Source organism: Macaca mulatta, chromosome 14 (assembly GCF_049350105.2).
Source record: "Macaca mulatta isolate MMU2019108-1 chromosome 14, T2T-MMU8v2.0, whole genome shotgun sequence".
Lineage (NCBI taxonomy): Eukaryota > Metazoa > Chordata > Mammalia > Primates > Cercopithecidae > Macaca > Macaca mulatta.
This window is the reverse complement of record NC_133419.1, coordinates 28,821,348-28,841,412: the sequence shown is the minus strand read 5'-3', so window position 1 is coordinate 28,841,412 and position 20,065 is coordinate 28,821,348. Positions and strand designations below refer to the sequence as shown.

The 20,065-nt window shown below is 45.9% G+C and overlaps 1 protein-coding gene across 15 annotated transcripts in view; it reads left to right on the top strand.

Annotated features, from left to right (window-relative positions):
- Positions 1–20,065, top strand: part of PRR5L (proline rich 5 like) — a 175,160-nt gene that overhangs the window by 144,760 nt on the left and 10,335 nt on the right. For all 15 annotated transcript variants that reach the window (XM_077961075.1, XM_015114477.3, XM_077961073.1 and 12 more), the window contains 2 exon segments: positions 11,647–11,787; positions 16,591–16,717. In XM_077961075.1, the coding sequence (XP_077817201.1) occupies positions 11,647–11,787; positions 16,591–16,717 (268 nt within the window).

The following is a 20,065-nucleotide window of genomic DNA, read 5'->3' as shown; positions in this document are numbered from 1 at the left end:
GTGGTGCGATCTCGGCTCACTGCAAGCTCCGCCTCCCGGGTTCCCGGCATTCTCCTGCCTCAGCCTCCTGAGTAGCTGGGACTACAGGCGCCCGCCACCGCGCCCGGCTAATTTTTTGTATTTTTAGTAGAGACGGGGTTTCACTGTGGTCTCGATCTCCTGACCTTGTGATCCGCCCGCCTCGGCCTCCCAAAGTGCCGGGATTATAGGCTTGAGCCACCGCGCCTGGCCTATGCTTGTGATTTTTGCACATTGATTTTGTATCCCGAGACTTCTGAAGTTGCTTATCAGCTTAAGGAGATTTTGGGCTGAGACGATGGGGTTTTCTGAATATACAATCATGTCATCTGCAAACAGGGACAATTTGACCACCTCTTTTCCTAATTTGAATACCCTTTATTTCTTTCTCCTGCCTGATTGCCCTGGCCAGAACTTCCAACACTATGTTAAATAGGATGGTGAGAGAGGGCATCCCTGTCTTGTGCTGGTGTTCAATGGGAGTGCTTCCAGTTTTTGCCCATTCAGTATGATATTGGTTGTGGGTTTGTCATAAATAGCTCTTATTATTTTGAGATATATTCCATCAATACCTAACTTATTGAGAGTTTTTAGCATGAAGGGCTGTTGAATTTTGTCAAAGGCCTTTTCTCCATCTATTGAGATAATCACGTGGTTTTTGTCTTTGGTTCTGTTTATGTGATGGATTACGTTTATTGATTTGCGTATGTTGAACCAGCTTTGCATCCCAGGGATGAAGCCCACTTGATCATGGTGGACAAGCTTTTTGATGTGCTGCTGGATTCGGTTTGTCGGTATTTTATTGAGGATTTTTGCATCAATGTTCATAAGGGATATTGGTCTAAAATTCTCTTTTTTTGTTGCATCTCTGCCGGGATTTGGTATAAGGATGATTCTTGCTTCCTTAAGAGTTAGGGAGGATTCCCTCTTTTTCTATTGATTGGAATAGTTTCAGAAGGAATGGTACCAGCTCCACTTTGTACCTCTGGTAGAATTCGGTCATGAATCCACCTGGTCCTGGACTTGTTTTGGTTGGTAGGCTATTAATTATTGCCTCAATTTCAGAGCCTGCTATTGGTCTATTCAGGGATTCAGCTTCTTCCTGGTTTAGTCTTGGGAGGGTGTATGTGTCCAGGAATTTATCCATTTCTTCTAGATTTTCTAGTTTATTTGTGTAGAGGTGTTTATAGTATTCTCTGATGGTAGTTTGTATTTATATGGGACCGGTGGTTATATCCCCTTTATCATTTTTTATTGTATCTATTTGATTCTTCTCTCTTTTCTTCTTTATTAGTCTTGCTAGTGGTCTATCAATTTTGTGGATATTTAAAAAAAAACAGCTCCTGGATTCATTGATTTTTTTTTTTGAAGGGTTTTTTGTGTCTCTATCTCCTTCAGTTCTGCTCTGATCTTAGTTATTTCTTGTTTTCTGCTAGCTTTTGAATGTGTTTGCTCTTGCTTTTCTAGTTCTTTTAATTGTGATGTTAGGGTATCAATTTTAGGTCTTTCCTGCTTTCTCTTGTGGGCATTTAGTGCTATAAATTTCTCTCTACACACTGCTTTAATGTGTCCCAGAGATTCTAGTATGTTGTGTCTTTGTTCTCATTGGTTTCAAAGAACATCTTTATTTCTGCCTTCATTTCGTTATGTACCCAGTAGTCATTCAGGAGCAGGTTGTTCAGTTTCCATGTACTTGAGTGGTTTTGAGTGAGTTTCTTAATCCTGAGTTCTAATTTGATGCACTGTGGTCTGAGAGACAGTTTGTTATAATTTCTGTTCTTTTACATTTGCTGAGGAGTGCTTTACTTCCAACTATGTGGTCAATTTTGGAATAAGTACAATGTGGTGCTGAAAATAATGTATATTCTGTTGATTTGAGGTGGAGAGTTCTGTAGATGTCTATTAGGTCTGCATGGTGCAGAACTGAGTTCAGTTCCTGGATATCCTTGTTAACTTTCTGTCTCATTGATCTGTCTAATGTTGACAGTGGGGTGTTAAAGTCTCCCACTATTATTATGTGGGAATCTAAGTCTCTTTGTTGATCTCTAAGGACTTGCTTTATGAATCTGGGTGCTCCTGTATTGGGTGCATATATATTTAGGATAGTTAGCTCTTCTTGTTGAATTGATCCCTTTACCATTATGTAATGGCCTTCTTTGTCTCTTTTGATCTTTGTTAGTTTAAAGTCTGTTTTATCAGAGACTAGGATTGCAATTCCTGCTTTTTTTTGTTTTCCATTTGCCTGGTAGATCTTCCTCTATCCCTATATTTTGAGCCAATGTGTGTCTCTGCACATGAGATGGATATCCTGAATAGAGCACACTGATGCATCTTTAGTCTTTATCAAGTTTGCCAGTCTGTACCTTTTAATTGGAGCATTTAGTCCATTTACATTTAAGGTTAATATTGTTATGTGTGAATTTGATCCTGTCATTATGATGTTAGCTGGTTATTTTGCTCATTAGTTGATACAATTTCTTCCTAGCATCAATGGTCTTTACAATTTGGCATGTTTTTGCAGTGGCTGGTACCGGTTGTTCCTTTCCATGTTTAGTGCTTCCTTCAGGAGCTCTTGTAAGGCAGGCCTTGTGGTGACAAAATCTCTCAGCATTTGCTTGTCTGTAAAGGATTTTATTTCTCCTTCACTTATGAAGCTTAGTTTGGCTGGATATGAAATTCTGGGTTGAAAATTCTTTTCTTTAAGAACGTTGAATATTGGCCCCCACTCTCTTCTGGTTTGTAGGGTTTCTGCCAAGAGATCTGCTGTTAGTCTGTTGGGCTTCCCTTTGTGGGTAACCCAACCTTTCTCTCTGGTTTCCCTTAACATTTTTTCCGTCATTTCAACTTTGGTGAATCTGACAATTGTGTGTCTTGGAGTTGCTCTTCTCGAGGAGTATCTTTGTGGCATTCTCTGTATTTGAATGTTGGCCTGCCTTGCTAGGTTGGGGAAGGTCTCATGGATAATACCTTGCAGAGTGTTTTCCAACTTGATTCCATTCTCCCCATTACTTTCAGGTACACCAGTCAGACGTAGATTTGGTCTTTTCACAGAGTCCCATATTTCTTGGAGGCTTTGTTCGTTTCTTTTTACTCAGACTTCTTGCTTCATTTCATTCATTTGATCTTCAGTCTCTGATACCCTTTCTTCCACTTGATAGAATCAGCTACTGAAGCTTGTGCATGTGTCACGTAGTTCTCGTGCCATGGTTTTCAGCTCCATCAGGTCATTTAAGATTGTCTCTATGCTGTTTATTCTAGTTAGCCATTCATCTAACCTTTTTTCAAGGTTTTTAGCTTCTTTGCAATGGGTTTAACATCCTCCTTTAGCTCGGAGAAGTTTATTACCGATCATCTGAGGCCTACTTCTGTCAACTTGTCAAAGTTGTTCTCCATCCAGCTTTGTTCCGTTGCTGGTGAGGAGCTGCATTCCCTTGGTGGAGAAGAGGTGCTCTGATTTTTAGAATGTTCTGCTTTTCTGCTCTGGTTTCTCCCCATCTTTGTGGTTTTATCTACCTTTGGTCTTTGATGATGGTGATGTACAGATGGGGTTTTGGTGTTAATGTCCTTTCTGTTTGTTAGTTTTTCTTCTAACAGTCAGGACCCTCAACTACAGGTCTGTTGGAGTTTGCTAGAGGTCCACTCCAGACCCTATTTGGTATCACCAGTGGAGGCTGCAGAACAGCAAATATTGCAGAACAGCAAATGTTGCTGCCTGATCCTCCCTCTGGAAGCTTTGTCTCAGAGGGACACCTGGCTGTATGAGGTGTCAGTCAGCCCCTACTGGGAGGTGTCTCCCAGTCAGGCTACTTAGATGTCAGGGATCCACTTGAGGATGCAGTCTGTCTGTTCTCAGATCTCAAACTCTGTGCTGGGAGAACCACTACTCTCTTCAAAGCTGTCAGACAGGGACGTTTAAGTCTGCAGAAGTTTCTGCAGCCTTTTGTTCAGCTATGCCCTGTCCCCAGAGGTGGAGTCTACAGAGGCAGGCAGGCCTCCTTGAGCTGCAGTGGGCTCTACCCAGTTGGAGCTTCCTGGCTGCTTTGTTTATCTACTCAAGCCTCAGCAATGGCAGATGCCCCTCCCCCAGCCTCACTGCCTCCTGGCAGCTTGACATCAGTCTGCTGTGCTAGTAGTAAGCAAGGCTCTATGGGCGTGGGACCCTCCAAGCCAGGCACAGGATATAATCTCCTGGTGTGCCATTTGCTAAAACCATTGGAAAAGTGTAGTATTAGGGTGAGAGTGTCCCGATTTTCCAGGTACCATCTGTCATGGCTTCTCTTGGCTAGGAAAGGGAATTCCCTGACCCCTTGCATTTCCTGGGTGAGGCAATGCCCCACCCTGCTTCAGCTCACACTCCATGGTCTGCACCCACTGTCCAGCAAGCCCCAGTGAGATGAACCCGGTACCTCAGTTGGAAATGCAGAAATCACCCATCTGTGTTGCTCACGCTGGAACTGTAGACTGGAGCTGTTCCTATTTCGCCATCTTGGAATCAGCTGCCTCCTGTGTTTAAAGGCAAGATGAACCAGACCCAGGACAGCAACATGGTACCACCATTTCAAAGGGCCCTGGGTCTCTCTTCAGGACATTTGTGTAGGGAATTCCAGGGTGCAGGTGTCCAGATGGTTCTAGAATGGAGAATGCAGGATCTGGGTGGACATAGCCCCAGTATAGTCAAGAGGGCAAAGGTGGAGGCAGGGGATGGGGAGGGTCTTAAAAGCTCAGAGCCAGGCAGGAGCCCAGACATGTGGGTCTAAGGATAGCTCTGTTTTGGTTCTCTTGAAAGATGGTAAGATCTGGCAAAAATTAATATTGCCCCCGTTCACCTCCTCACTCCCCACTGACTGACTTGAATTCTGCTTCTCTTCTCGAGTTTGCCATGGCCCCAACCTTGCTGGCTTCTCTTTTCCTGTCAACTCCTGAGACCATTCACATGTGCTAACCCTGCTTTATTCAATTAGCTGAATTGGGTGTGGGTGAGATGGGCATGTCCAAATTCAGATTGTGGACAGGGAATATTCCGGGGAGGTGGTGAAGATCTGTAGCAAATGGGCATCAAAGGTATATAGCATACCCAGAAGGAGGCAAACTGTGCCTTCCTCCTCCTTTTTGCTCTCAGCTGATCAGGTTCACATATTTATCATTTTATGGGACTATATGCTCTTAGGCTTTACTTTTTCTTTGTGCTTAGCATAGAGAAACTGGATGGCATTTGGGTAACAGGGATATGCACTGTTATTTTTTTTTGGAGGATGTAGGTTGTGAGGAGACAGGCTTGGTTTTCTTATGCTTTCCCCCCACCCCCAAGCCTAAAACAAGAAAAGAAAAGCCAATTCTGGATTAGTATGAATTCCTTCTCTGATTCATTGTGGGCCTAAGAGATGGCTAAGTCCTGGTAACAAGCCAGTCCTCTGGTTAATGGCCCCAAATGATCCTTGAAGAAAGCAATGATTAACTTGTTTATGTGGCAGGTTGGTATAAACCAGGTACCTCACACCATCCCTTAAAAGTATTTTCTGCCTACATCAAAGGCCAGATTCTACATTTAGAAAAAGAATTTATGGGTTGGAAACCAGCAAGGAGTTCTCAAGATAAAGCCCCCTGCCCCCCACCCATGCTGGGGAGGAATTTAGATATTGAGAGACTGGGATATTGGAGCCAGTTCTAACATAAATGGTCATGGCATGTTGCTGTCCTTGGCCTGGTTCAGCTCACCTTTAAACACAGGAAGTACTAGGTACCAATTCAATATGCCCCACTGGTCACTTATAAATCGAGGCCTTTTCTTCTGAGAGTGTAATGTTTAACCATGGGCTTAGAAGTCCCAAAGGCAAAAATCCGTCATGTTCTCCAGGTGAGTGCTGTAACTACTCAGGCCCAGTCTAGACCCAAATAACTACAGGTATTTCATATGAAGAAGTGATGACAACAGAATAATCTGGGTAAGAAATGAGGGAGGGGGAGCAGCACCAAAGAGGAACAAAGTGGTTCAAAGCATGAGCTGCTGAGTTAGCTCATGACTGACTGTGTTTGTCTGTTTGTGTTGCTATAAATGAATACCCAAGACTGGGTAATTTATAAAGAAAAGAGGCTTGTTTGGCTCATGGTTCTGTAGGCTGAACAAGAAGTGTGGTTGCCAGCGTCTGCTCCGGGTGAGGCCACAGCAAGCCTTCACTTATGGCGGAAGGCAACAGGGGAGCCAGTGTATCACATGGTGAGAGGAAGCAAGAGATGGGGAGGAGGAGCTAGACTTTTTAAAACAACTAGCTCTCTCATACTAATAGAGTGAAAACTCACTAAAGAGTGAGAGCTCACTCATTACCAAGGGGAGGGCACCAAGTCATTCATGAGGGATCTGTCACCATGACTCTACCTTCTACTAGACCCCACCTCCAACACTGGAGATCACATTTCAACATGAGGTTTGGAGGGACCAAATATCTAAGCCATATTATTCTGCCCTGGTACTCCAAATCTCATGTCCTTCTCACATTGCAAAATACAATCATTCCTGCCCAATAGTCCCCTAAAGTCTTAACTTCTTCCAGCATCAACTCAATCAAAAGTTCAAAGTCTCATCTGAGACTCAAGGTAAGTTCCTTGTACCTGTGAGCTTGTAAAATCAAGAACAAGTTATTTACTTATAAGATGCAATGGTGGCACAGGCATTGGGTAAACATTCCCATTCTGAAAGGGAGAATTTGGCCAAAAGAAAGGGACACCAGGCCCCACTTGAGTCTGAAACACAACAGGGCAGACATTAAATCTTTTTTTTTTTTTTTTTTTTTTTTTTGAGACAGAGTCTTGCTGTGTCGCTCAGGCTGGAGTACAGTGGTGCGATCTTGGCTCACTGCAAGCTCAGCCTCCTGGGTTCACACCATTCTCCTGCCTCAGCCTCCTGGCAGACATTAAATCTTAAAGCTCCAAAATAGTCTTTGACCCCAAGTTCCACATCCAGGGCACACTGACGCAAAGGATGGGCTCCCAAGGCCCTGGGCAGCTGTGCCCCTGTGGCTTTGAAGGGTGCCAGCCCCTGGGTCTGCTCTCACAGATTGGAGTTGAGTGCCTGTGGTTTTTCCAGGCTCAGGGTGCAAGCTGGTGGCTCTGTCCTTGGGTCTGTGGGAGGGGGTAGAGAGCAGCAACCCCTTCCCACAGCTCCACTAGGAAGTGGCCCTTTGTGGACCGTGTCAGGGGCTCCGACCCCACATATCCCCTTGGCACTGCCCTGGTAGAGTCTCTTTGTGGGAGCTCCACCCCTGCAGCAGGCTTCTGCTTAGGCACCCAGGCTTCTCCATACATCTTCTGAAATCTAGGTGGAAGCTGCAAAGCCTCCTTCTCTCTTGCACTCTGTGCACCTGTAGACTTAGCACTATGTGGACGCCACCAAGGCTTATAGCTTGCTCCCTCCAGAGTAGCAGCTGGAATGGTACCTGGGGCACTTCGAGCCACTACTGGAGCCAGATAAACTGGGATGTGGGGAGCAATATCCTGAGGTAGCACTGGGCATCCCCTGAGCGTGGCCTCCAAAACCATTATTTCCTTTTAGGTCTCTGGGCCTGTAATGGGAGGGACTGTCCCAGAGGTTTCTGAAATGACTTCAAGGCCTTTTTAAAACTGTGGTCTTGGCTATCAGCACCTGTTTCCCTTTTAGTCATGCAAATCTCTCTAGGAAGTGATTGTTCCACAGCTCTCTTGTATTTCTCTCCTGAAAATGCCTTTTCCTTCTTCACTGCATGGCCAGGCTCCAAATTTTCCAAATTTTCATGCTCTGTTTCCCTTTTAGTTATAAGCTCCAACTTTAAGTCATTCCTTTACACCTATTCCTGATTTTAGACTGTTAGAAGCAGCCATGCCACATCTTGAATGCTTTGCTGCTTAGAATTTTTTTGAGACAGAGTCTCACTCTGTGGCCCAGGCTGGAGTGCAGTGGCACAATCTCAGCTCATTACAACCTCCACCTTCTGGGTTCAAGTGATTCTCCTGCCTCAGCCTCCCAAGTAGCTGGGATTACAGGCGCCTGCCACCATGCCTGGCTAATATTTGTATTTTTAGTAGAGACAGAGTTTCACCGTATTGACTAGGCTGGTCTCGAACTCCTGATCTTGTGATCTGCCCGCCTCAGCCTTCCAGAGTGCTGGGATTACAGTTGTGAGCTACCATACCCACCTTAGAAATTTATTTTACCAGACACTCTAAGTCATCACTCTTAAGTTCAACCTCCCACAAATCCCCAGGGCATGGACACAATGCAGACAAGTTATTTGCTAGGGCATAAAAAGGGTGATCTTTATTCTGGTTCCCAATAACTTCCTCATTTCCATTTGAGACCACCTCAGCCTGGCCTTTACTGTCCATATTTTTATCAGTGTTTTAGTTATAATCATTTAACTAGTCTCAAAGAAGGTCCAAACCTTCCCTTGTCTTTTTGTCATATTTTGAGCCCTGAGCCCTCCAAACTTCCAACTTCTGCTCATTACCCACTTCCAGAGCTGCTTCCATACCTTCAGGTATCTTCCTAGCAACATTCTACTCCTTATACCAATTTTCTGTATTAGTTCATTTTGCATTGCTATAATGGAATACCTGAGACTGGGTAATTTTTTTTTTTTTTTTTGAAAAAAACAAGGTTCATTATTTGACTTACAGTGCTGCAGACTCTATAAGAAACACAGTACCAGCATCTGCTCCTGGTGAGGCTTCAGGAAACTTGTATAACCATGGTGGAAGGTGATGGGAAGTCAGTGTGTCACATGATGAGAGAAGGAAGCAAGAGATGGGGGAAGAGGCACCAGGCTCTTTCAAACAATTAGCTCTCATGTGAATTAATTGAGAACTCACTTATCACCAAGGGGAGGGCACCTAAGCCATTCATGAGGGATCCGCCCACATGACCCAAACACCTACTACTAGGCCCCACCTATAACACTGGAGAAAACATTTCAACATGAGATTTGGAGGAGACGAATATCCAAACCAAGTCACTGACCTGGGTTCACGTCCTCAGTCTGCCGCTTATCATCTTGATATTCTTGGGAAGATAAGTTTGCCTCTCAGAGCCTTGGTTTTCTTCTAGAAAATAATAAAACTTGTTTCACAGGAGTGTTAAGAAGAGTAAGTGAGATAATACATGAAAAGCACTTAATTTTGCATATGACATACAGTAAGGGCTTAACAATTGTCATGATCATCATCAATATCATTATCATTACTATTCTCTGTACAATAAAATGTGTTGGAATCACAGCAGATAATCCAGTTATTTGGATGTGGTTTTCCCATGTCATCGGCTGAGCAGATGAGTTGACAATGGATGACTGTTGAGTGTCTACCATATACTGGCACTGTTATGGATGAGTGTCTACCATATACTGGCAGTGTTATGGAAGTGTGGGCACAGCTCATGAGAATTGTCTAAGTGGGGTCATGACATGTATTTTCCTAACCATCCTACTTAAGAAATCATCCTCCCAGTTGGTGTGAGACAGTAGGCTCTCTTATACACTGTTGCTGGGGGTACACACGGATGCAGTCTTTTTGGAGAGCAACATGGCAGTATTTTTTTAAAGGACTTTTTAAAGGCATATTTGGATTGAGCAATTTTCCTTTGCAGGACAATAATCTGGATATGGTGACAAAATATGTCCAACATGGCATGGATAAATATGTTTGAAACACACACACACGTGTGCAAATGAAAGCATCTTGGTCAGGAGTTGGTTGGTTACACAGAGTGTGTTCATACAGTGGTAGAATATTACGCAGCCTTAAGAGTGAGGTGGGTCAGTATATGCTGGTATGAAAAGATTTCCAAAATATACAAAGTGAACCAAAGCAAGCTTCAGAACAGTAGGAGGGGTATAATATCTGTGTGGGTTTAAAGGTTTTATGTGTGGTTTTGTGGATATAGGAGCTTTCTGGAGAAATCTAGAATATAAGTAAAAACTTCAAGGAGCAGTTACCAGTGTGGAGTGAGAATAAGAGATTAGACGAAGAGGACTTGTAACTTTACCTTAAGCCCTTTTTTTCTGATCTCTTTTAATCTTTGCCTTTAAATTTTTTATGATGTAAATACAAAACCAAAAACAGTAAGGCAAAATAATTGTCTATTTGGAGTGCAGTTCTGGGGAATGAAGGGTCCTTTGGGATGCCTTGATGACTTTCTAGGGAATTCCTAGAAAATCAGTTCTGGAAAGTGATTTGGCAGTTGTTGGAGCAGGAGGTCCTAGAATTGTTTCCTTTTGCCTTGCAGTCTTTCCTTCCCACCAGAATTGCTGTTCTAATTTCTAGAAGGTTGCCTGCCCCAGTCTTCCTTTTTCTCTCTTCCTACATTCTATAGTTTAAATCAGACAGTTCTGTTGTTCACTTCCCTGGAAGGTTGTGAACAAAAAGTTGGTTATGTCTCCTCTGCTTCCAGCATCACACAGGACCAAGAGCCAGGACCTGGCCAGAATAATGCTGCCTAATGCTGGCTCTCTCCTGTTGCCTTAGCATCTCCGTCCATCAGTCCATCCAACAGAGGTAGTACCAACTGGCCAACTTTTAAAAGATATTGAAGGAATAAAAACCCAATCAAAGTCCCTCATTATAAGATAACTTAAAGCACTCAACATAATGTGAGCTCTATAATTTTTTATGTTATTGAAAGGTATGGGTGGTGATTGTGTGTATCTGTTGGATGTGGGGGATCAGGGGATATGGAGATAGCAAAACCACTCTTGACCATGTTTCTATAAAACTCTACGGAGTTGCAGGAAATAGAAAACATCCTTAAACCTTCGTCGAACAACCGACTTCTAGTGTGCATTTGTATGTATGTGTGCAAAGGAGAGTCTGAAAAATGTACCTTCCTTTCTCTTTTGGTCTTGGGAAACTTGAGGAGCTCTAAAATCAAGAAGTTTGGGTTTGAAAGCAGCTCTACTTTGGTTGAATTATAGTAACTCTCTGGGTGTTTGGGTGTTTCATCTGTGAAATGAGTTTTATAATGGTACCTATCTCAAAGGGTGGTTGTGGGGATTACATGTGTTGTTTACATCTAAACTATGTAGAATCATGCCTGGCACATAGAATTTAATACATGTTAGCTTACTGATAGTTATTATTTTTCACCTTCTGCTCCCTACCGCATCCCAACAATTGAACAAATCCCTTTCCTCCTACTTTCCTATTTATTTTTCTTCCTCAATTATTGGTATTTATACAATAATCTAAGAGGTCCCGTGTTTTTCTTCTTTATTTGTATGATAGGTGTTCAGATGTATTATAGATGAAGTTGGGAAAACAGCCTTGAATGTAGGGAGGTAGTATTGATCTTCTTCTTTGTTTCTCCCGTCTTTCTCTTTCTCTCCTTCCCGACCACTTATAGCACTTATAATAGTGTGGCCCCGATTATATGTGCCTTGTATTGTCTTTGGGTCATTTAGGTGGGCAGGTTGAGTCATGACTTATCTTAACGACATTTTAATTCTAGAGGAGCCTGGTCTTTGGCTCTCTGAAAGACACACTGGCCCTTGCAGATGCCTCATCCCATCTTTGGTGCTATGTAAACATGTGTTGTCTTGAGCTTCACATGATTGGTGGCAGATTCAGTGAGATCTCACCTCACAGCTTTCCCTTCTCTGTCCTCTCTAGGGCCAGGAGCTGACTATCCGCCAAATCTCCCTGCTGGGCTTCCGAGACCTGGTCCTGCTGAAGGTGAAGCTAGGTGACCTGCTGCTGCTGGCCCAGTCCAAGCTGCCCTCGTCCATTGTCCAGATGTTGCTCATCCTGCAGGTGAGGCTGTGCTGGAGACTTGCCCCAAGGCCAAGGGAGGGAGCGAGGGAAGAGACTGCCTTTTTGAGATAAGGGGGAAGGAACCTAGTGACCAGAGCACCTTAGCTTGGCTAACTACTATTTAGTTTGTTGGCCCGTGTTCGTTCGTTCGTTCATTCATTCATTCATTCATTCATTCATTCATTCATTCATTCATTTGATGTGCATTCACTGAGCACCTGTTAGGTCCTGGTGCTGTGCTTGGTGCCAAGATTGCACTGGGGAGTGAAGGAAGCATAGTCTTTCATTCAGGAAGTAGATACCCTTTTCCCCTCTCCAGTGATGCCAGGGAGCCACAAGTTGCAAGTCACAGCAAAGAATACACTTTGGCCTAGCTTAGGCAGATGAGGAACTCCCTGGAAAGCTCCCAAGGCAGATGGACTTCAGGAGGGATTACAACCAGGAATGAGGCTGTCTCAGGCCAGGAAGCCACCATCCTTCCTCTGCTTCCTAGTCTCTACTTGTATCTGGGCTGCCTTGTCTGTCTTCGTCTTGTCCTATCTTTCCTGGACTTGGTCTTTTTCTCCTTGCAGGTTTGTGTTCTGTGTTTGGTTTTTACCTGATCGAAGGTGACACCTCACAGTTGATGTGCTTCCAGTAAGAGACTAGCTAGTGGCTGCCTAGTGTCACTCAATCCCAATTCTAAATCAATACTAGGAAGTTGAGCTAACACTTATTGGTCCTTGGCTATGTGCCAGTCACGGGCCAAGGACTTTAAGTGTGTTGTTTCCTTAATCAGATAATCCAGACAATCACTGTATGAAGTAGGCATTGTTGTTATTCCCATTTTAGAGGTGAGGAAAATGAAACCTAGTAAGTTTGTGTGCTTGCCTGAGGTCCCTCAGCGAGGAAGAGGCAGTAAGATTTGGAATTATGCACACCATGCTTCCTCCCCAGAGGAAATAATTTAATTGGTCCAGCTTGGGCTAGATGATTCCTCTTTGCCCAATCAGCCATGACCCTTGAATAAGATCAAGCAGTATAAACATGGCCTTGGCAAACTCATTCCTATGGGTGGGGGCACACAATTCTCGAAGAGTAGGGTTTTTGGCTAGGGACACCCCCAAGAGGTGACTGCTATGCCTCTTCATCTCTGTAACAAGTTCAGATGCTGCAGCATTAGCTCTGAGCCCTTCCTCAGGGAAGATGGCTTCATCCTTGATCAGGCTAGTGGTGACCCCTTGCTGCCCTCACAGCAGTGATGGAATGTCAGGCATTGGGGCCCCAATCCTACCCCCACATCCCCTAGCTGGTGTTATGTTTCAGTCCTTGAAGCTGGGCCATCCTTCTGGGCATTCTCCCCCTTTCCTATAATTAGAGAGGAGGAAGAGTTGCCTAATAGGGTGAGGGTGGGTGTAATTGGCCGGAATGCCAGGTCAAGTATTTTTATGGAAGAGATGGAGAAGGAGGGGGATAGAAAAATGCATGGGGGGGCTCGGGTCTGAGAAGAAGCCTTAATTGGATCGTGCTTCCTGAATAAGGAGTCTTGAAAATGAGCCCTTTGGGATTCTGATAGGAAAATTCGGAAAGTTGGGCTCCCATCTTCCCATTTCAGTTTATAATAGTTTAGAGCTGAGAAGCGATTCCTTTGTGTTTTGGGTGGTGGTGGTTTGTTTGGTTTTGTGGGAAGGAGAATTGATCCAGTCCTGCAGGTGAAGGCTCTCACCTGTCACTGCTGGAACAGGAGGGCCTGTGTCTATAATGAAAGACACCTATCACATTCCAACATTCTGGGCCCTGGGCCAGGTAGCCCTGCAACCGTATGAGAAAGCTGTCATCATAGCCCTGAGTCCCCAAAGACAGGTGAGACTGCTTGCCCAGGAGAATCTGCCCTCATGCACTCTGGTCCCCACCCCAATTTGCTCTCCATGGGACGGCCTCAAACTCTTCAGTGGTTTCCAATCGATCTTAGAAAAACAGCCCAAGTCTATACCCTCGCTTTCAGCATCTCCCACCCTTCCATCCCTGCCTGGAACCTGACTTCCCCACTGCTCTGGTCTTCTTGGCTTCTCCTGGCTGCCATGGGATCTTTGTACTCAATGTTCCTCCTGCTCAGAACACTTTGTTTTCCGGGCCCCTCAATCCCCTCTCTAATCAAGGCAGGTCAATGTTTTCTCCTTGCCCTTGAGACCTCAGCACCCAGCACAGTCTTTGACACATAATAGGTATTAATTAAACACTGGCCATGGAATATAGTAGAAGCTTGAGCAGGACTGACTCTGGGTCCCTGGCCTCACACCCATGTTGGTGACCATCATGCAGGGCTTCTTCTCTTGGCAGAGGGAAGTACAGTCAGAGAAGCTCTGGGGTCATGGTGAATTTCTGGAAAGTCAGGCAAGGAAGCAGTTCCTCCTGTGTCTATACCATTATTTTCCCCATCTCACAGCTGAGATGGAGGTTCAGAGAAGGTGGTGGCTTTTCTCAAGGTCTTGTACTCATTGATAACAGAGCTTGATTGCTCCCCATCCCTTAGCCCTTGTCTTCCTACCTCCACTTAGCCTTTCTTGGCAACTACTGCCTTCCTTTTGCAGTCTCCCGGGGTACTGAGAAACACCCCACAGGCACCCTACAGACCATTAAAGATCGTCCACTCTCCTGCAGGGCATCTGGCATCACTTCCCCTGAGGGCTTCCTGGGAACAGTGCCTTTGGCCCATGTTTTTCCTCACCAGGAGCTCTAGAGCCTGGGGCTGGGGGTATGACTGTGAAGAACTCGGATCTTTCCCTGGCCCAAGTCCATCTTGAGCAGCAGGGGCGGTGGCCTCTGGATCTGAATGAAACTTCCAGGTGGCACTGCCCTGGGGCCATATCTGCTACAGGAAATTTGGGCCTCAGCACTTAGAATTGTCCATTATCTGCCTAGACCTGCACTTTCCACAGTGCCATGAGACCTGGAGCTGATCTTTTTCAAAACTACCTGAGCCTACTACAGAGAAAGAAGCTCTTTATTAGGCCTTCAGCTCCGTCTTTTCTGTTGCTCTTCCACAGTGTCCCTGACCCCACTCTACCCTTCCCAAAATGTACAAATACTCCTACAGTGGGCCACGTGCGCTGCCTTCAAACCACCCCAGTGAGAGGCACAGTCAGAGATATAGACCAGTGCGAAGATCAGTTCCCTCCCAGCTGACGCAGACCGGTCCTGACACTACCGTCAGAATGGTGCATTCTCAGGGGTCCCAGCCAGGCAGAGTGTGCAGCCTGTGCTCAGAGGACCCTGAGCTTGTTTTATTTTCTCCCATCACCATTTGACATTCTTAATGAGTTTTGAACACGGGGCCCTGCGTTTTCATTTTACGCTGGACCACACAAATTCCATAGCTGTTTGGCAGCCAAGCCAGGGGCTGAGGACAGCACCTTCCTAGAGGGCTGTGCACAAGCCAAGTTCTCAGCAGCGACTTTTCTGGGAGAAAACCATCCAGCTCCAAATCACGTGTTCATTATCCATTTTCTTCCCACTTTTTGCCACTTCTCCTTTTTCTGTGGTCCCTCCCTGTTTTGCATGTATGGAAGGTTTGGGGGAGAAGCCACTCATTTTCTCTGCATCTCTTCTGGCTCTGTTTCTACCTCCAAATCTGCACCATAGCCCCCTCCTCAGCCTCCTTGTATTTCCTGAAGCTGTGTCCTCTCTCCCCCAGCCCCTGCCACACCCATCTCAGTGTGATGGTACCAAAAAGGGGCCCAGGAAGAGCCTGTTTCCTTGGCAGCTTACATCTCCCCCTGGGATCACCAGCCTGCAGGAGTCAGCCCTTCCTGCCTCATTACCTGACCAGTTTCCCCTTCAATCCCTGAAACACCGCACTGGAGTGGAGTCTACTTTGAAAGTGAAAGTGATTTACAGTCTACTCCATTTCGAGAATTTGACATGTTAACCCCTTGGGCTGGGCACAGCCCCACGGAGACTTGTTTCTTTCCTGGCCAGTCCCTTCTTCTGCCAGGTGGGCTTTGCTTCTTTGCAGCCCCTCAACATGACAGCATGTTTGAGTCCTTTCCAGCAAGAAACTGAATTCCCTAGGAGTCTGCCAGTTTTCTAGAAAACATTGGTTACTGGCTTCTTTCTGGTTTTGACTGTTCTTTACTCAGGGCTTAGCTTTGAGGACTTCTGTCATGCTGAGGTTTTTAACTGGCTCTTCATTTGGGGCTAAAACTATTCCTGGCTCTAGAAGAATTCTCCTTTTCTCTTATCACCCTGAACTTTTCCATATTCTTTCTTCCCTTCTTTTCTAGCCTGTTAGCAAGTGGCAGAAGAGGGGATCAGAGCCAGATAGCCTGGGTTCCAGTCCAGGGTTTTTGCCATTTACTGGCTGTGTTTTTCTGGGCAAGGTATTTAAGCTCTCTGGGTCTTTAGTTCTTCATCCATAGAAGGGGCATAATAAGAGGACCTTCCTTTTTGCATTGTCAGGAGACCTCTGTGCATTATATATGTTAAATGTCTCTGTGCTGTGTATGAACCAGTGCATGTGGGTAAGATTATTGTCCTTGAAACCAGTCGGATCTCAGCCTTGGAGGTGGGACACCCACACTGTATTGGTGGCCCAATGGGAGAGGCTGCTGTGGTACTAACCATGTACAGTTCTAATTGCAGTGACCCATGGCAAGTGACTAAGGCTTCAGGCCTCAGTGTCCTTCATTCTAACTGCAGCGATGCTGCCTGCCAGCAACACAGACTTGTACATTGGAAGAGGACAATCAGGATTTGTTGAATGAGAACCTGCTGGTCATGGCAATGAACGCTGACCTTTGTGTATCTTGGTTGTTCATTTTCCAGAGTGTTCACGAGCCCACAGGCCCAAGTGAGAGTTATTTGCAACTGGAGGAGCTGGTGAAGCAAGTGGTTTCTCCTTTCCTCGGCATCAGCGGGGACCGTAGCTTCTCAGGCCCCACGTACACGCTGGGTAAGGAGTGCAGCTCTCAAGTTGTCAAGAGGCCTGGTGATCATGATACCAGCACTGTTTAACTGAGCACTGATTATGTGCCCAGCCTTTTGCTTCCTGTGTGGGTCAGAGCAAATCTCTGCATCTTAAGCACTCACGTTCCTGGCCTCTGGAGGTTGCAGTAACCTCTACCCCTTGATGATTCCTCCCCAAGGACCAATACTATGCCTTTGTGGTGGTGCTTGTCTGATCCACATCTTTGATCAGTGGCTTTGATCATTTTGGTGTGCCTAGGACATTAATCTTTCTGTATCTGATACCAGAAACTGTGCTTTGTTACACTCTTCCTCTGGGTGAGTAAAGAAACCTACTGTGATGGATTTCCCTTTGAAACCAACTGGAAATGCCAGGCCAGCTTGTATGCGTGGCCAGATGTTATCGAGCTGCTGTCTCCCACTCCGTTTCTGTAGGTACCACCACATGGCAAGGAAAGGGGCTCCTGGATTTGGGGACAAATCCTGTTGGGGCCGTTTTTTGATGGCTGTAAACCTAGCATCAGTGAGTGTCAGGCTCTGTACCAGGCACCTTGGAAAATCTGGAGATGAATCAGATCTGTTCCTTCTCTCAGTGACACTGCAGTCTAGATGGGTTCAGTACAAATATCTCTATAATACAAAATAGCTCTCAGACCAGTCTTTGTAGAAATAGCTGTATGATAAGGCTTCTAATAATAATAATAATAAACCCAGTTATTGTCTGAAATATAAACCCTCGAAATGCAGAAACGTTTTATTCATTATTCTGTCCCCAGGAATGGTGCCTGGCATATTGTAGGCACTCAAAAAATGCTAGATGATGGCAGCAACGGTACTTCGGGGCCAAGGGAGCCAGCACCCACAGAGAGATGCAGAGGCGGAAATGGATTACTCAAATTGGGAGCCTGATACCCCCTCTTCTCGCTTTAATGGAGTTGTAGTAGTTGAGCTTCAAAGAAAGGAGTGTCCTCCAGTGAGGTTCCTGCCCCTTCCTGGGCCTCTTACCACAGCAAGAGCCAGGGCCAGCTGGCCGTTTTCACCACCCTGATCATGTTTTTCTGGAGACACCAGCTTAACCACAGCCACCACAGATCGGAGGGTGCTGGCCTCAGCCTGCTGCCTGCTGGTTCTTCTCCCTCCTCCTTCCCTTCTTCACTCATTCCTCCCAGGAGCTGGAACGAGCCAGTTTCAGTGACACTAAAGGAAAACAGCCTTCTGCAGCCCCACTCTGAGCTGGGCGCCATGTTGCTGCAGTCTCCCTGGAGCCCACGTTCCTGCTGGCTCAGCTCACCGACTTTGGGGGTCAGGGGCATCCAGGGAGCTGTCAGGATGTCAGCAAGCTAGCTGGGCCATGGCAGGAATGCCACCATTGTTTGGGCCTAATGCCAGTGTAGAGGAAGAAAAACAGTTTTTCTTCCAACCCTCCTAAGCTCTTAGTTAGAACAGACCCCTGTAACACATTAATAGGAGAAAAACAAACAGAAGCTTATTAATATTGTATGTTTCATATATACATGGGTCACACCCAGGGAGATAGTAGTTCTTAAATACGTGGCTTTGAATTTCAGCTCATATAGCATCTTCAACAACAAAAAATAAATTTCTAGAGAAGTGACAAGGCAAAGAAAAACAACTTTGAGTCCGGGGAGGCAGCTTGTGGCAAGGGAAGTAGATGACAGATAAGGGCTGGTTAGTGAGGCTTGTTCATGTAGGTTTCTCTGGTGCCATTGCTGGCTGATAAGGGTCTAAAATTGTCTTCAGTGGTTAACCTTTGCTCTCCCTGGTAGAAGTGGGATGGGATACCTTTTGTCTTTATACATCTCTATAGCGCCTTTAAGCAAATAGAGGAAGGACAGAGAGCTTCCTGTATCTGCTTCTTAACTGCCTTCAGTTCATAAATCCTTATGCCCAAGAGGCATATTTTGTGGTGGCTTATTCTGGTGTCCTATCCCAGGAACAAGAGTGGATTGGGAAGCTTGTTCAGTGAGGATTCACTCTAAGAGGGGATAGCTTTAGTTTTCCAACTAAAATAAGAATAATGCACATTTTTGCCAAATTAAAGATTTGAGGTTTTATTCTTGTACCTAGGACAGTCCCTGCCTCTGGTGAGTTGTCACAGTAGGGGCAGGGAGGGAAGGACGTGACCCTCTTTTGGCTAATTTTAAATTATTTCAGCAAATGTGTACTAAGACCCTGTCCTGGCACTCTGGGAGGTGCTATAGACATATCTGTGAATGAAGCCAACCCATTCCTGCCCTCCAGCACACACAGCCTAGGGGAGAAGTCACAAACAAGGCAGTGTCTCGTCAGTGTACACTTGTTCTCAGGGGGCAAGTACAGGGGCCACGAACCCAGGGCACGCGGACTTCACCTTGACTAGGGAATCAGGGAAGACTACCTGGAGGAAGTGATGATGTCTGTGATGGGACCTGCAGGATGAATATGAGTTAGCTGAGTAAACAGAGAGGGATGACTATAAGGGGAGGACCTTGGGGGGGTTTGGAGGACAGGTGATGAGCAAGAGGAAGGAGTGTTAGAGGAACTGAAAGGGCTTCAGAGTTGCAAGGAAGCTGATGGCAAGGGAGCTACTGGACACAGACCTCGTCCTGGGCATGGTGCTGGGGGCGCTGGATGCTGGGCCATGGAGCAGACACTGCTGTTTCCAGGTTTACAGGGGAAGCAAGTGAGGATTAAGGTCACGTGGAGCCAGGATTACAAAGCCTGGAGTTGTGGATGCTGTTGCGGATACTTTATCAGCTGCCCCACGTGTGCTATCATCACCTCCACCCCCACCGCCCGCTGCCAACTTTGAGGAGGTGACTTTATTAAGGGACAGCTCAGGAGGTGTTCCTCAGCCCAAGAGGGATCCTAAGCCAGACATTTCAGCCCATGTCTCTGGATACTGAGAAGCTAAAGTGGTCACAGCGGTGCCCATCCTGACTGAGGACATGGCTTTCCAGATAAAGAGAGGACTCTGGGGTCCTCCGTCTGCCCCTTAGTAAAAGGTTTATTTTGCCTGTGGGAGGGGAGTGTTGAGATGGCTGGCTGAGGTAAAAACTAAGGAGTCAGGCTGGAAGTGAAAAACCCCTTAACCTATGGGAGGGCTTTGCCGCGGCTCACTTGGGCGGGAGGATGGGTAGGCGTGGTCGCAGGTGGGCGTGGTCACAGGTAGGCGTGGTCGCAGGCAGCAGGGGCCAGCCATCCCCGAAGAAGCCGCCACTCAAGCTGGATTACTGACTAGGGTTTTGGCATGTAACTCATTCCATCCTCCAAGGTACTGTTGGGCTTTCAGTCTTAAGGTCACCTGCAGGGCAGGTGACTAGAGCCAGAGAAG